Source organism: Bombus pyrosoma, linkage group LG12 (assembly GCF_014825855.1).
Source record: "Bombus pyrosoma isolate SC7728 linkage group LG12, ASM1482585v1, whole genome shotgun sequence".
In the NCBI taxonomy this organism is placed as follows: Eukaryota; Metazoa; Arthropoda; class Insecta; order Hymenoptera; family Apidae; genus Bombus; species Bombus pyrosoma.
This window is the reverse complement of record NC_057781.1, coordinates 3,786,649-3,804,069: the sequence shown is the minus strand read 5'-3', so window position 1 is coordinate 3,804,069 and position 17,421 is coordinate 3,786,649. Positions and strand designations below refer to the sequence as shown.

Genomic DNA, 17,421 nt, shown 5'->3' with positions numbered 1-17,421 from the left:
GAAGGGTTTGAGGCGAGTCACCGAGCCTAACCGTGCACCACTCGAACTCGAACTCAAACAACTTTAAGCCGTGTGTACTCGCGCAAACAAAACAGCGCACTAATTGCTTACGTCACTCGGCAAGTCAATGGACTTCTTGACTGAGAGAAGCCCTCTCTCTCTCTCTCTCTCTCTCTTTCTGTTTCTGCACTCTGACTCATAGAACGAGTCCCAGGCCGCGGTGCTGCACCGTCGGTGTCGAGCTGCACCTCAGCTTTCAATTAAATCACGTCCACGCACTGTTTACCTCGCATAAACGCACCACGAGGACTGCCTTATACATATATACACCAGCGCTGCGACCGGGATCGCGTTAATGACGATGACAACCACACGAACACGCTCGTAGAAAAAGTTACGCGAGATGTCTTCTCAAGACCGATCGTCGTTAATACGACGCGACGCAAGGAATGGGTTTTTCGTCCTTGATCAGGTGGCTGATCGATCCCATCTCGCGGTTTAAATATAATTAGAGGCCATTAAGCCGGATAACACGTCCCCTTTTTCCTATCGCGAATCTTTTCCCCTTCTTTTTGCGCCGACACGATCCGGCGCAATCGTAAGACGAAAATTAGACCGTTAATGACTTCATTTTCACGAACCATGGTTCAGTTCTCTTTCGCCTGGTTGATGAACAACGCGTCGCGATCAGATTGAAATTACAGAGAGACCGAATGGGCTTATTCCTTTCTGAGCGATAATGACGCCAACCGGGTCCGTGTACGGACTCTATTAATGTTCCCTGTCATCGATCTTATTTTCTTGCCTTACCGGTAATCGTGGCTATTCTATCTCGACTACTGATATTAATACACACAAGGAAGATGACTCGAGGTTCGTCGACACGGTGTGTAGGCAAAGGCCACCGTGTATCGCGATGGACGATCCGAGGTTTAGCAAAAACGCGCCGCTTCGATAGCCGCGTGACTTCGCGGAGAACTTCTACACCCGCAAAAACTTGGAGCTCCGCTTTCAGACATTAACGATCTGCTGATCGAGGAACAATCTTGATACGAAAGATCCATTGCAGTGATCATATCGTTTGCCCTGTTTGATTAGTACTATTTCTTCGTAGTAATACAAATGTATGTGTGCTTCTGTATTCTTTACTATTCTCTCGTGGAAATTATGCATTTGTGTGTTTGTATTGTAGGTAGCTTCTTAATTTTATTATCGTGTTTATCACCGAATTGCTTTATCCTCTTTACTTTCTCTCAACAATTACGCTTATGTTATTATTCAACACATTGTACTTCAATAGATTGAATAAATAATTATGACCGATAATAACTAACTGAAAGATAACTAAACTTTTCTCGTGAAATTGCTCCTACTATGAACGTACTATTACCTTCTTTACAAAAACACCAGGAACAATGGGTTTTTGTTACCAACAATTGACGAAAATCGTGACAAATGGTCAGAAAATCTCCGATTAGGTTTCGTAATTTAAGCAACTTTACTTTCGCTAAAGTTTCAATTTCCTCGATCGCATTCATAAAGATATGAAACAGCAGAAACATACCGCTCTATCTTCCTCAAAGATGATAATCCGTCAAACCATTGGAACTTTTGCATTCTCCGCGACGAATATCCCCGGACAGGTCTCTCTCAGAATTCGTGCAGCTCAGCAGGTGGTTAGAACACCAGAGCAGGGATCCTGGCGGACGAAAAGCATCCAATTGATTCGAGTATCGCTGGAAGACGCGATCCCAGTCCCAAATGACCGAACGTTAACGGGAACAGACGGAAATACGGGTCATCTGAAGGATCGTGGCCGCTAAGAAGCTCGAGGCTGGCCGAGTTGCATAGGGCCAAGAGTCGAGGAGCGTATTCAACCGTGCAGCACATATCCCCCGCGGTATGCAAGCCTAGCAAGGGGCTATACAAGCTATCTTAGATCGAACGGAGTCCAATTACCGACGTTATTAATTAATCCTCTACCCTTGCCGGTCGGTCCATCGTCTCTCGCTTCCATTCTCAACCCCATCGTCGTCCGTCTGTCCGCCAGAGATACCTGCCAGAGATATCCCCTCCAGCGCAGCGTGCTTCGGGTTACTCCACTACACACCGTGGCTCGGCCTTCGAAAGCTCGAAGGTCCTTTAAACACGTGCTTCGCAACCTGGCCGCCATTATTATCTGGCGGATGAATTTTCTCCGATTGAATGTTATGAAGACGTGGGTAGGCGTGGTCTGCCAGGATATCAGCCGAGTGAGATTTAATTGTGACGGATGGTGGCAATTTTCTAGTTGTTGCGGAATGTGCCAGGAAGTTGTTAAGAAAATGTGCAAGTCGTTTTGGGTTTCGATAGATGATGGATGAGCGAAGATAAGGGAGCTGGGTGGTCGAGTAAGGGTAGCTTTCTGAGCTAATTGAATGCGTCTGTGATATCATGTAGGAGGCTAATGAGGTATCAAACATGATTTTATTAATCCATTTTGTTATCGCTTATTGGGATTCTTTTGTGTGCAGGCTAGTTTCGATATAACTATCGTTAATCATTATATACTCTATAATCTTAATTTAAAGTCAAGTAGTTAACTATCAAGTTTTTGATGGTTTACGCGAAGAGGATTAAAAAGATCGTCCAGCAGAGAAGTTTCTAAGTATAATAATAAGCAAGCGAAGGCGCGAATATTGCTTCGAGTTCGGCTCCGTTGTTTCTCTCAACGAAATGCTACGTTATTATACCCCTTGTACGCCAATGGTTATTGAAAAATCTCGAATGATCCGAAGTCAAAGTCAGCCGAGGTTATAAGAGAACGCGAAGTGATGATTGGCTGAGATACAAGCCGCGTTATAATATCGAGCGTGGTTATTTCTTCAGGATCAAAAATGTCCAATTACAATAACAAATTTTTTAAGATCGTGCTAAAATCGTGTTAAACGCTCTAAACGCACGAAACATTACGCGAAAGCGTAAGGAATCTTGCAGCTACCTTCCTGAAACAACTTCATCGTCAAAAATTCGACCAGGTATCGTCACAGTTGACTTCACCGCGGCCACGAGGGAATTGTTTACCTCGTCGGTCCGAGATCTTTATTAACTTTTTGCTTGGCACCCGATGGATCTCGATCTGTCCGGTTACGTACGCCGGGCCAACGATCGCCCAGCGAAAGCTTCTGCTCGAACACGACACTTTCTTGCCTACGGTCTGCTACTTATCGTCGTTTGATATCTGCCGCGTTTTGCGCGCCGAAACCTGTCCACCCTGTTGGTCTAACGGTAACGGGCCTCTTTTTTTCTCCGTGTTGCTCGCGACCGCGATAACCAGCCGTGTTTTTCGACGTAGCCCGACGAAAACGACGAGTCGCGATCGCCTCACCGTTGACAAATCGAGTCCAGCCGAGTTCGATTTGAAGGAATCGAAGGAGTAAAGTCTCGTCTCTCCAGAGTCTACGAAGAAGAAGGGACGGTTTTGTCGCCACGAATCGGTTTTCTCTCTTCCTTTCTTTCTCTTGGTTAGAAACGTCCGTGAAATAACAACGAGGGACGATGAGCCACGGTGAAACGAAGATGATCGTGGAAAAGGGAGATAGAGAAGGGGTTAGAAGGAGAAGTTAGAGAGAAGCTAGTCGCTTTACCAGGCTGGTTTTTTGCTCGCGGCTGTCTGATTGGTGTTTTTGCTTCGAGCTCGAGATCCGATCGAGTCAGCACGGCTAAGGCGAGCCGAGAGGCTGCGCGGTGTCAGTCAATTACGCCTTAACAATAGGGTTACGTTTCAATTACATCGACCAGGAATTGGGTAGATCGGCCGCGAGAAGTGGGGCGTATGCCTCGCGTGAACCCTACCAGGAGATATAGGAAGGGAGCCTCGTGTGAGAGTGTTCTTCCTGTTAGATACCGCTATTGCTACCTTTAGGGTTCTACTACTATGGTCGTATTACGATAAATCGAAGACTGTTATTTGTTAATCGTTCTCTGATCAATTTTAATATCTTTTTTCCAAATCTTCATTACATCGTCCGTCATATCTATTCGAACCTCGTAGATCGATTTCTTAGAACACTTTTGTACGAGATGCCTGGTCAAAAATAAAATACAGGAAGATATTCATGCGGCACGGTATCCGTGTAAAATTATAGAAGAGAAGCTTATAACCCACAAGCTGCACCTTGACAATTTACTAATACCATTACTCGGTAAATTACTATGTAAAGGGTTTCTACACGTATCTTCGTGTGAAAGCACTGTTACTCATCTTCCTCTAAACAATTCTTCCTGATTCGTGCACAACAGAGAGAGCTTACGACGAACCGTGTGACACGTATTAGTCCAATTTCATATAGCCTGGTCCCTTTGTATCTTGTGTTTCACGCCGAGCCGATCGGTGAACCAAGACCTTCGATTAAAACCGTGAACGATCGAGCGTCTCTTAATTGATAGGCGCATCGTGGAATGCACAAAGGCCAGTCTTCTCATCTCTTCTCCAGGCAACAATACCGTGTAACGAGTCGAACGTGAAAAAGACGGTACCGAGGTGCGGACTACCGCAAGACCGCCGAACTCCGGGTGAAGCTCGATCGATCGAAAAAAATGGCGTGGCATGACGTGCCGCGTTGCGTGGGCCCGAAGATAAGGCCTCTCGAGGCCTTCTGCCGGGAGTGGTGCGACCCATAAGATGCTCGGAGTCGTCGAACCGGCAACGCCGGGAGGCTCTGTGGTCCCGCAGTCTCTCAGGTAAGGAGAAAAAGGGAGAAAAAAGGCAGGACGGTGGCGTGGAGCGAGGGGGGAATCGCCCCCTAGAATGTCCTTTGTCGCGGCCCCCTCCTCCGTCGCCTGCGTCCACCCTCTCCTCAGCGACGAGTCGAGTCCTAAGGCTCCGAACACGGGGCCCTTCACGTGCGTGGAATGCGTGCTTCTCTACCAGCCGTGCCTCCTGTTGACGAACCATTTTTGTATGTTTCCGTTCGACAAGTGGTTTCTTTTTATTTTTCATTTTTTAGTTGATGAATTGGGATTGTGGAAAGGATTGGGATTGGGTGTGTGGAAAGGAAGGTTGTTTGTTAATGGGAGGTTGTGGGAATGATATGGTTATGTAATTGAAAAATTATACAGTGAAGTTAGGTTTTTATAATACTAACTTGAATATGCACGAATTTCTTCTGATATTTCCTGGAACAATGTGTGTTTTCTCTATTTGGAATCTAAATCGAAGATCGTCGATCAACTCTCTGACCATGGAATAAGATGACGACGAATTTACAATGGACTATCTTACACGGTATCATTGAAGTGGTATTATGTAAAAATGATCAGTTTCAAAGTCAATGTTAATTTTTCTAAAAGCACTTGCTTAGTTTCAGTAATTGCACAGACAAATATCTGTGATCCATCATTTTGATAGATCTGGTAGTTCTAGTCTCCTCGATGAAAGTCTACGTGTATTTTGCCAAATCGATAATCCGTCAGTTTTATGGATTTGATCATTCTGATATTATAGTGTTCTCTGAACTAACCCCCACAGATGATATAGTAGATCAACTTGAGCTAGTACATCATCTTCAGGTTAAGCAGATAATAGTTAGAGATCAAAGTATATAATAGCTGTAAATAATAATGCCATTGCTCTCGGTATGTATTCGGATGGAAAAAATCCACTCTGAACCTACTTTCCCAACTGTCCTCGCGTTTCCCTGGATGACGTTCGATTCTCTCAAATTCGGCCGTCGATCGGGCTCGTTATACGAGATCTAGGAATCTTGATCGCGTGTCCGGTGCATCGGAAGCCTGGTGAAGAGGGATTATTGAGAAGAGGGAAGACCGAGGGTGGGAAAAGGGGGCAGAGGGTGGGCTGGTATATACGAAAGCATCGTCCGAACTGTCGAATCGAATATCTGGGTAATAGCTTTCTGGGTCTCCCGCTGCCAGGAACACGGACCCATCTACGGCGAGCTTAAATTAAGGGTGGACCTTTCATTTTCTTAAAATATTAAATCATCGTGGCTTGGTGTCGCAGCGGGGCTGCCAGGCACGGGCCCCAGAGGATCCGAAGAACGAGGCCCAGGGTCCATGGAGGAATTAAAATTCATTGGTCTCAGAAACCCATGTCACCGGTCGAGTGCCATCGTAAATACCTGAGTCTCTCTTTTCTCCGTTGAGCGAGGTCACTGTAAAAATTATGCTTCCACGATTCACCAAGGCCAAGGGCCGATGATCTCCTTCACCGCTACCATACTACTCATATACAGTACCAAGATAATCGAATTTTGTAAAGGAAAATGTGCTTGGTTGGTTGAAGAAGCGAGCCTTTCAAATTGATCACTTTTTATTCATTTTATCGCATGACTACATTCTTACGAAACAAATATATCATGCTTCTTACTTGCTCGAAGCAGAAGCAAAGGAATAGTGTAAATAATGGTAAATGAAAAAGATAATATTTCTAACACGATCGTTTTTCTTACATTTTCCGTACTTTTTAATTCATGAAGTCGATCGATATATGGCTTCTATACGGTTCAAAGATCGCAGCTTCTCTCAGACGAATAATATTACAAACGACAATAGCGGAAGCAATAGAGACGAAATGTTGTATGCGATATTTGTTCATTTTTCAGGATACGTTGAAACATCTGAAGCTTCCTGCATCTTCTGCCTTTTAAAAAAAGTCATAGCGCAGTAGAATCTCGATTATCCGGCGTACTCGATAATCAATCGTGCGGGATAATTGGACTATACGTACGAGACGATAAAAACGAAAAAACTAATTAAAAGAACCATCGTGGATAATATGCTAATGCGATTTATTAATAAAAATAAAATATGAATTCCTTCAGTTTCTTCGTCTGTTTGGTATCGATGTTACTGTCGGATGAATGCGGCGGTAATTTCTTTGTTCGTGCGAAATAAGATTCGCGGCGATCGCTGAAGAATAGTCACAGCGAACGTGTATTTTTCCATTTGGTTAATCGAAATTCTACTGTATACGGATTTTAAATTAGACAGAGAAAATTAGACGACACAAATGAAACGATAAAACTTGTATTTTCTGTAATTTTAACTAAGCGGGACAGTTTATAGATAAATTACTCGCAAATAAATTACACGTACACTCCATATCGAAATATTTTATCACGCAAGTTAATAAATCACACTGTAGATACGAGTAAAAAGGCTGCGCATCGTATCTCGTTATCGTGCCGTATCGACTTGGACTTAGCACTGTACCATTAACTCAATTATTTCGCGCCACAACATCTTCGCACATTATAAGCCCGTTGCAAGAACAGACACCCTCGCGCCTCTTCTATCTCCTCGCCCATTCATATCCACTTACTTTTAATAAATCCCCATACGAAATACTCTCTGCCGGTCGGAATCCGCGAGTATTTCCATGCAAACGATCTGTTTCACCCCCGACGCTGCTCATTACGGCGTACAATAAATCGAGATTAAGCGTATAATTGTAGGCTCGAGTACGAACGCCAGAGGATGGGTTGCGGACGCGCAGGTGCGAACCACGATTTCCTGTTAATCTTATTCCAATGACTATGGAGCGTCCCTCGGTGAAACATGCTTGCAGCCGCGATCTGGACCCCCTTTAAATCGCACGGCAGATTCGTTAGAAGTCGGGGCGCATTAGTCGCCCCTTTTAGCCCGTTTCCAGCGTCGTCGATACGATCTTTCAGGGCGAGCAACACGAGAAACGAGGCGGAGGCGCGCGACTGCTTTGCATTTGCCGCGTGAGATTTTCATCTGTGTTTTCTCGGAACGCCACGACGAATAAACGCGCCTGAACGAGTCGTTGAAAAACCGTAAACAGCGAAGGAAACGGTGAACCGATCGCTGCAACTATCGGCGACCCGTTTGCCTTCCTTAGCCGCTGAAATTGTTGCTGATCGGAATTTCGGTGAAATATACCAGGAAATTATGGTCGAAAGTGGAGCGCTTACTGTGTTATCACGGTGTATAATATACACAATTACACAAGTATACAACAATTTTCGTTATGTTTCTAGACACTTTTTACGAATACGGTTTGTCACCTCCCGCGCCCCGCGCGATTCGTAGCGCGAAAATAAAATTGATAATTTCCTTCAAATCAAGGTAATTTAAAACGTTTATTTGAAACCGCTAAAAGCTATATCTTGCGAAAACTTATCTAACTATGTTTTTATATTTACCTGACTATGTTTTTATAACGATATTAAGACAATTTAAATTGTAAAAAAAGTCGGAAGTTCGAACAAACGTTGAGGATCTTCCCAAACATTTTCAAAGGAAAGAGCCCGACGTTTTTTCATCTCCGACAGATACAAATAGCGACTCAGAGAAGTCAGTAACAATAATTACCATTCGTCTATCGAGTAATAATAATATTACCGTTCGTCAACCGAATAACTACCATTCGAAGAGTTAGTTATCATTTTGTCAATCGAAGAATTCTATATCCGTCAGTCTGTCAATCAATTGTCAATATCGAAATCGAGTAAGATTTGAATAAATCATTACATATTGTTAATTTACTTTCGAACATTAATCCTCTCCCGTGCCAGTATTCCCGTACATAGCAGGTACGCCGAAAGTGGAACTTGTTGCCAGTTGCATTAAACGTCAGTTAACGCTACCTTCTCGTCGGCAACTAAATAGGACGTAACACGGTTAACAAAAATTTGTGCGATACATTTTGTCTATGCCAAACACTCGCTCATTGTACGTAATTATATTACACGTTCATTTCTCTTGTCACTGAGTCTCGTAATTGCTCTTCTTCTTACGAGTAAAAAGAGTAAAGAGATCAGCACACTCAACTTACAAATTAGTCTCGACAAAAACTTAACGCTACAACAGCGCTACAAGTCCATGAGATCGAAGGTAGATGAAATTGGGATTGGACCGCAGTGAAACCTAAATCGGGAACGAATGTGCATTTTGATCCGTGGTATTTTCGACTTAAGGTCGAGACTGGGATAACTCGCGGGCAACTGTGTCATGGAAAGGGTTGAGAACGATTTCTATATCGCGACGGTCCTTCTTCTACCTCAACTTATACTCGTGAACAATGTTAAACGCATATTTATGGTCGTTCGAGTTTCCATCGTATTTCTATTAAACGCTTTATACCCACGATTCGCCGACTTGTTCGAGCATACCTGATTTTCGAAGCATCTTTAATTTCCAGTCTGCTCTGAAGAAGCGCGCTGGAATATTCACGATATGCTGGAGCGAAGCGCAACGTGCCAATACAAACACGATTGAAATCCAAAGAACCGCAAATACATCATTGAATGATGAATGTCTAAAATGTAAAATGTTAAACACCTTCTGAAAGCGATGCTCGAGAGTCGTTGCGTTTGTCAAGCTGACGAATCAGTATTCTCCTGGAGTAGAAAGTCTCTCGTTCTCTCTGCGGAGGGGTTAATCGTTTTTAAAATTTCCGACACGTGAAAGAAGAGAAAAGAAAAGGGAGAGGAGAGATGGGATGACCCGGGGCTCTCTCAAAAGAGCGTATCTCGCGCAAGCGGAGAACAGAGCCGGGTACCTGTTGACAGACATTTGCATCTGAATGGAGCGTGCTGTTCCGCTAAACGACTCGCCTAATCTCCCCGAGATTATTTTCTCGAGGACACGAGTTTCCTGCCCATTACCACCTCTTACGCCGCGTTATTATCGCGCTTCCCTCCTTTTTTTCTCCTTTTTGCCCTTCACGTTTCTCCGCTGTTAATCCCACGGAATCGAACATCCGAACCGACAAATGGAATTCCAAGTGGCGTTCCTCGTAGTTGACACTCGACATTTGTCAAAGGGAATACATTATATGTTGATTGAGATCAAAGATCTCGCGCATACTCTGAACTTAATCGCGTTATTAGGTTGCTCGGTAGAGCAAGCTGTAGTTATTGGAGCTAACTAAGATTCATCTTGAAATTCGACCTTGGATTTCCCACGGAACAATTAAATTTATTGTACGATGCGAGACGATATTGAACTTTGATGCAATAACGGAAGAATAAGGAAATGCTGTTTACTCTAAGTGCAAGGAAAGTTTGATAAATGAACAGTGGACAAATTGCTTAATGAAATTCTAATTCTGAGAAAATGTATGGCTCGAAAATTTTTCTTCAGTTTTTGCACCAACTTTACACACCAACCGATATCATAATCAAAGCTATTAGAATTCCAAGAATTTCAATAATGATTGATAATTTTATTATTAAGTTCATCGACTCTGATGACTGCCACGCGTTAGTAACTTATTACCAAAATTAAATATTAAACAAAGGTAATACACTGAGATCTTTCCCATTGTATCGCCATGGAGTGCGGAAAATCACAAATATCAAAATACTCATACCACCAAGACCCTCGACACAGTCTCACATTACACATTCCATGCTCAATCAGCTTCTTGATCAGGCTGCTGTCTTCTTCGAAAGTGTTCATAAGTAGATACGAACAATTTATCGCCAGTGTCTTCGGAAAAATTCCGCATGAAAATTCCCGCCAGTGCTAACCGGATAAAAAGTCAATTACACACCAGGCTACAACAAGGTGCAAGTTGATCGGTCCGTGAAAAAATCAGAAAACCGGCGCCTATGTTGCTCGAGGTCCTCGTCGGGTATGTACGTTTCCGATATACATGCGTGTTCATGCACCAGCGACTTGCAATGTTCCTAGCACACAGACGCGAGATACACCTGGTCCACGTTGTCAGTGGCATATCTTTGCATTGACATGATGGACGGCCGACGTGAAATTAACAATCTTATCCGGTCATTAATCCCGGCGTGCGCGCATAATGCACGGCCACGCGGCCACCCTATTAATTAAATTAGCTTTATCTAACATTCTTTCGGTTCTAGTGGCGTACGAGCTTGTTCCGCCTCGTTGCTACAACTCGATTTCATTATGAATTCCAGATAGTATACCTGTATTTCTAAGAAAAGCATAGTCATCAGTTTTTGACGTAGATAAATATAAACTGGGTCGTGTGTCTGGTTCGTGGTCCATCGTCTGAGAAACGTAACCGACCTGCAATCGAGAAATCGAATCTTATCGATGAGAAGGTGGTTAGGTTGGTAAGTGCAGTGATTTATCCGGTGTTTAAAATTAACTAAATGAGCAGCATAGAATATTATACCGATGTTTTATAATAAATTTCTGGCTTTTTCCACTGATTTTCCACTTCTGGAGACGCTACAGACTTTCCAATAAATCTAGCGAATGGTAAAGATTTAAACCATTGCTGTATTATCGCTGTTTAATGTTAATTTTGATATTAAACTTCGTGTAGCTAACGAACGTTTATATTATGAATTGAAGGATAGAATTGGCAGGTATGATTAAAATATTGAAACGTTAACAGCTGTGATTATGGTATTAAAAGATTATATTGAATTGGATCTACCGATGGTAAAAAATTGGAAAACCACGAGGCTGCAAATATTTTTATCCTGATTTACAGAAATCAAGTTTTTGCGCGAGCTATTATCAGCCGAATGAAGTTGAAACTCGGCTGGTCCAGAGTTCGGAGTAATTTATTCGACAATTTCATCCGCGGTATCGTTCTATCGTTAGAGAGCAACACGTGCTGTTGCCCACGGTGTCATTAACAGGTTTTCGATTGCGATCCTCGCGCACATCATATGAGAAAGAGTATTTGTAACACCTTTGAAAATCAAGACCGCAAAATTTCAAGTTACTTCTCTCCTTTTTCTAGTTCTCCCGTAGAAGTATTCTTCTTCCCCATATAAAAATGGTAGAACGTTTTTGTTCTTTTATAAAAATAAAATAAAGTCTCTTCTATTCCTCGAGTATCTTCAATCAGAGTTCAAATTTCGTCTTGTGGAGGATCAATGGTCAGAACCATGTGAATGCAGAAATAATTAAAAACTTCTCACTTTCCATTCTAAAGTCTTTAATACCTATACAAGGTGTTCAATTTAAATCGATCACTGCGAATATTTGGAAGCTGTTCATCATTGATGGGAAAGCGTTTCGAACAAGAGTTAGATGGTTTCGAGAGAAACATAATTTGATGTTATTTTCGGTATTTTTTTTCTAAGTAGAAATGTAGAAGCCATACGAACGTCAACTTTATCTTTTTTCGCAGGACCATACATTTTTCAATATATTAATCGATACGTCTTAGTATTTCTTATATTAGGTTGTCCGAAAAGTTTCTTTCGTTTTATAAGGAAATAATAGACGCACAATGTTTTTTGTTTTATATTAGTTTATTGAATTATGCACGAACATAATAATAGAAATATGACGAAATGGATCATACCTAATTCAATAAAATAATATAAAACACAAATTGTTGTTCATCTATTATCACCTTATGAAACGAAAGAAACTTTTCGGACAGCCTAATAAAAAGTTACTACGCATTAACATCACTTTATCAACATTTATTAATCTATATCGAAGGAAACTATGAGTTTAACAAATGTGAATGGATCTCCCTGTATACGAAATTTCCCTATACATGAAATGCGATAATCTACTGAAATCACAGGCCTCCAACGACGAGACGACGTTTCACGGGGAATCAGTGGGCACAAAAGGACGTGCGAGCAACAATAAGATAATAGGAAATTCTTCAACGCCGTCTCTTATTATGTTTCACATCTCGGCTAGTCTCCGCGAACGGCGTTCCTCGAACGGGGTCCAGGCCGAGAGAGAACAAAGCGAAACAGAGAGACGATGGAGAAAAGGAACAGTGGAGGACAAGCGAATTGGATGAACAAGAGGGAACGTGGGACAGCTTTAGAGAAAGACGGAGTGAAAGGGGGTGGGGAAAGGGGAAGGGGAACAATTAAAACACATTTATACGCCGGCCAATTCGTGATCACCATTCTCGTCGGCGCTGGGCCCTGAATAGGTCCCTGGATGACGTATTAACTCATATTTGTCTCCTGACAATACCCGGCTAAACTCTCTGCCCAGGTGTCCGACGTTTTACACTCTTCCATCTCTCTAGAGGACGTACGGACGACGAGCGTGCATGCTCGGAATTATAATGGGATAGACCATAACAGGACGAGAGACCAAGGGCCACGGAACAAGCTCGGGGGAGTCCCAGAGGTAACAGGATTTCGTGAAAGGAAAAAGTTCATTTGACCAGGAGGGAAAAGGTGAAGAAAGATCGCGAAGACCGCGATATTTGTAAATAGTCGATTGCATAATATAATAATAATGGGGTCTGATTAGAGGATCGATCGAATCCGAACGGTGCAATCACGTGATAAATTAAACGCGTCGTTGATTGTACGAGACAAGTTTAGATAAAGAAGTGTGAGAGCTTGCAAGGTTTCGTAATGTTCTTTGGGTAGTGTTGGCAATCTGAGAAGGAGATTTTTGAAATTCTCTTTTATCGGCGTTGTGAGATGATAAGCGAAGTTGGACGAATAGCTACTTAATATTACTTAGCTCGTTATTTATAAGTGTTTTAATACTTACGCACTTATGGAGTATATAGGTGATGATCGATGAAAGGAGCATTCTTTTGATCGTTTAACGCGATACTACTGCGTGTACTTATATTAAAAAGCAGAAATTGTCGAGGAAAATATGTGCTATCAGTTGTATAAATACGATTCTTCTGAAGACGTTGCGTTACGCCATAGTCGGTAAGGAAAGAAAGAAAGAAAGAAAGAAAGAGAAGAAAAAATGGAACGATACGGGGTCGGTTGGATTTTCGAGTTTCGATTTAAAAAATGCAAAAAGGGATTAGGATAAGGGACATGAGAAGGTGATCGATAAGGGGCGAAGAGACGAACATCGCCGGCCCTGTCGGTACAGTTCCACATTCCACGTTCACGACGGGTGGCCCGTTCTTCAAGTATCGCTGTCTTCCTCCGCTTCGCATTAGAGACACGACAGTTCCGTTGTGTGTTTTTGTGATTGATCACGTGATCTCGTCATTCGATATAATAAGATTCGCTTTAATCTGGCCGGAGATGGAACGACGCCGCCACGGTCGTAGATTACCGCATACCAAGATAAAAACTGTTTAAGCACTGTTCCTCCTACTCCATTTCGCATATTATTTCTCTGATGTAACAATGTAACATTTGCCTTGCGAGAGAAGACGTTCAGACGCGTTATAGTACGTAGATCGTATTCCGTATAAAATTGTATCTGATGTTGTGCATCTTGAAAAAAGAAGAAGTTGAGAAAATTATTGAGAAGTCGAAGTTTAACAGCGATCGAGCAAAGTTTTATTTCAACACATAAATAAACTGTTCTATCGTTAGATTTACGCTAGTCAGAGAACCACACTGTTTTTAACCGAAATCCTTGTAATCTCAAAATCCCTTCCACTTGAAAGCCCGACGATATCTACATAAATTCAAATTAGAAAAAATAAATTTTAATTCCCGTGTGGTGTAAGTCAGGTCAGTCACCACGTGTCAGATCTTTTGCGTCGTTTTTCAAAACAGTCAGAAGTACCTGGCACCTAAGGCGTATTGTTCTCGCTAGACGCTTCTAATAACGTCGCGTTTGCTTATAGACCTGGTGTAATTAACAGATTAATTGCAAATAAACTTGGTATACGTAAAAAGGAAATTCCTGCGTTACCCGGATCATATTGTACTTCTCATTTTCCTCGTACTCGTCCAAATCCCTTACACCGCGATATGCAAACGGAAGGAAACATCGCTGTGGACGATTACACGTGACAGAAGAGCAGCGCAACTGGAACAAAAATATCAAAGCGGATACATGCGGCGCGACTCGTTGTCGAGATAAAATCCTGGACTATCGCGTGGTTAAGATTCATTAAAATCGCAAACACGCCCGAATCCCGTCGTTCACCGAATCCCAACCCATGTGGCGGGGGAGGGACTGGACAAAAAAAGGAGGAAAGAAAGAGAACGAAGGCAGAGAAACGGACGTGGATATAAAGGAAAATTCGTAGAGCCAACCGTGTATTTTTTCCAATGGCCGGTGGGACTGGCTGGCGCTTAATTAGCCGCACATCCTCGCCGAGGAGAAGAGGAGGCGTTACATCATGAAATGTTTCGAAGTCCGCGCTGATTACGTCGGCCGGGCGTTTACACGGCGCGAAAACTTCGGAATTATTCTCGATTATTCAAATTTGCAACCCTTGCCGCGCTAGGGCCGATTCAAATTTATGCAAAAATCCGGCAACGCGAACCACCGTTCTTATTAATATGGATCAATTTGACGTACTCGCCGTGTCTGTCCGTGTTCGCGTCTCTCCTCGCCCGTCTTCTTCGTCCTTTTTCTCATTGCATCCCCTAAAATTGGACCACCTGACCGACCAGTTGCCCCTGTCCAGATGCTCGAATCCTTCTGTCGATCTCCAAGGTTGTGATCGTGTGCAACGATTGCCAACAGAATACTGCAGAATCGATATAACGTGTATAGATAATGGTGGCACAAGTCGAAGGAGAATGGTTCTTTGTGCAAAAGTGAGTGAAATACCTAGAATGACAATTTTTCATACGTGTGTCATACCCTTAGTTCTACGATTACGCAATCAAACTATAACTGAACCTTGTGCCATCTGAAATAGTAAAATGAATTTTGTATAGCGATAAATGCAGAACGCGTTATGACGAACATGAATACATCGAGCTACACAGCTCCTCAAATTGTCGATCTACATCTACTTCGTGTTCTTTTACACGAGAAACTTCTTTCTTCGGCTTAAACCACCATTTTCAACAACTGCTGAATAAGATACGTAGAATGTGTATAGAAAATCGAAGCTGGTGGAGATCGAAGGTACACAAACCAGTAGAGAAAGTTACATTGGGAATAGCGGTAGCCGACGGAAGGTTATCCTTTTTTACTTCGTGTTAATTCTTTGCGTTGGAATTTAATTAGCGCTGGCGGGTCGAGCATGCTTATTCAACTCGCCGCTATTTAAATCTCCTCCTTGCTGTATCGCGTAGAAGACATTTAAATTTGATTTTCCTCGGAAACCATTTAAACTATGGCGTAATATAAAACCGAGCGTATCTTGTTGCCGGTGCTGGGCTCGTGTAATTATTGTATTTATACGGATCATTTTTTCGTTGGTGTTGCCAGATGCTCGTTCTAGAACATAAAACGTTATTTGATACACAGAATTGTGCTGTCCCTTTTTATTATCGACAAATTTTTTTAATTTAAATACTACGATACCAAATAATAAATAGGAAAAAAGCATCGGCGTTAAAAATATCGACGGCTAAAGCGCAGCATTTTTGGCGAAGAAATCAAAATGAATATCGCAAACTTAGTTTAGCGAAATAGAAAAACTACGTGGTACACCGTTGTGTCGGAGGAACTTTCCGATTATTGATTAATCGCGATATCATCGTCTGCAGCTTCGTAGCTCCTTTAAATATCATTAAATGTATCCGACCGGCAAAGGCTTCGTATCGTAAGTTGGGAAAATTTAAATTCGATCGTGATGCGGCTTGTTACGTGCGCGTTATTCTGTAATTTCACTTTTCGTGAGTTAACCATCGAACTTGCCGAAGAAAGTTTTCGTAGATGAGCGGCTGAACTTTCATCTTTCCAAGAGCAAAATGCAGAAGACGCTTGAATTTTAGTTTTCTATTTTTCTATTTTGTAGATTGCTTGCCCCCGTTCATTGCTACTTTCGATTATTTGTTTCAGAAATCATGTGGCCGATTACGTTGCATCTGAAAATCGGGGGTTAGGTGCCTCTTGCGTCCGACCGTGGAGAACGTTCTTCAGAAAATCAAGGTGAGTCAGGCGTCTGACAAATTTCTTACGAATTTGTATATCGTTTAAATAACGTTATCGTTAGTCCGCGGGTGTTTATATATTTCTGGGAAATTGAAATATCGAGCGCACATACCAAGTTACTGAATAGAGGCAGGTATTATATGAAAATTATCTGTCAGTAAATAGCATTGTATATTATGCAAACGAAATTCACAGCAAACGTGTTAGTGGGTGAAACAAAGTCCTATCTAAGATTTACATATTTCTTTAATAATATTGCCAAAGATGTAAATTTACATAAACATCCACGGTCTACCTGTTATTCGAAATATCTGTATCGTTATCCTTATAAAAATATTACAAAGTCCATCACAAATCATATTTAAGAGAAACATTCTCTTTGTCCTTCTTCTTATATAAATATAAAAATACACTTCTTTTAAAAAAAAACGTTGTTCCGAATCAAACAAAGAACGTATAATTTCTCGCTCTGAGAAACGTAGCTCGAAGCACGAACATTGAATGTTTCACACTTGCCTGGTTAAAATTCCGCGCTAAATCGGGCTCTGCTCAAGGAAACCGAAAAAAGGAGCCGGAACAAAGGGAAAAATAAAGAAAGCGGGCTGACTGAATACATTTGTCCGGGCGACAAGGTTCGACGAAAGTCGTCTGGTGGCCAACTGGTAAGAAACAATCGCACGGCCCCGCGACGTTCGATGAATA

The 17,421-nt window shown here is 42.2% G+C and overlaps 2 protein-coding genes across 2 annotated transcripts in view; one reads left to right on the top strand and one right to left on the bottom strand.

Annotated features, from left to right (window-relative positions):
- The window catches only part of LOC122573583 (LIM/homeobox protein Lhx9), a 410,158-nt gene that overhangs the window by 204,181 nt on the left and 188,556 nt on the right, over positions 1–17,421 (top strand). The window contains exon 4 of the mRNA XM_043740153.1: positions 16,627–16,716. The gene's annotated coding sequence lies outside the window, so the exon portion shown is untranslated. The remainder of the gene's footprint in view (positions 1–16,626; positions 16,717–17,421) is intronic.
- On the bottom strand, positions 14,515–15,872 carry LOC122573718. The gene is made up of 4 exons (XM_043740479.1): positions 15,771–15,872; positions 15,442–15,523; positions 15,187–15,358; positions 14,515–14,688 (listed from the first exon to the last, which is right to left on the bottom strand). The coding sequence occupies exons 2-4, from the start codon at positions 15,459–15,461 to the stop codon at positions 14,515–14,517; spliced, it is 366 nt and encodes a 121-aa protein (XP_043596414.1). The 5' UTR covers positions 15,462–15,523; positions 15,771–15,872.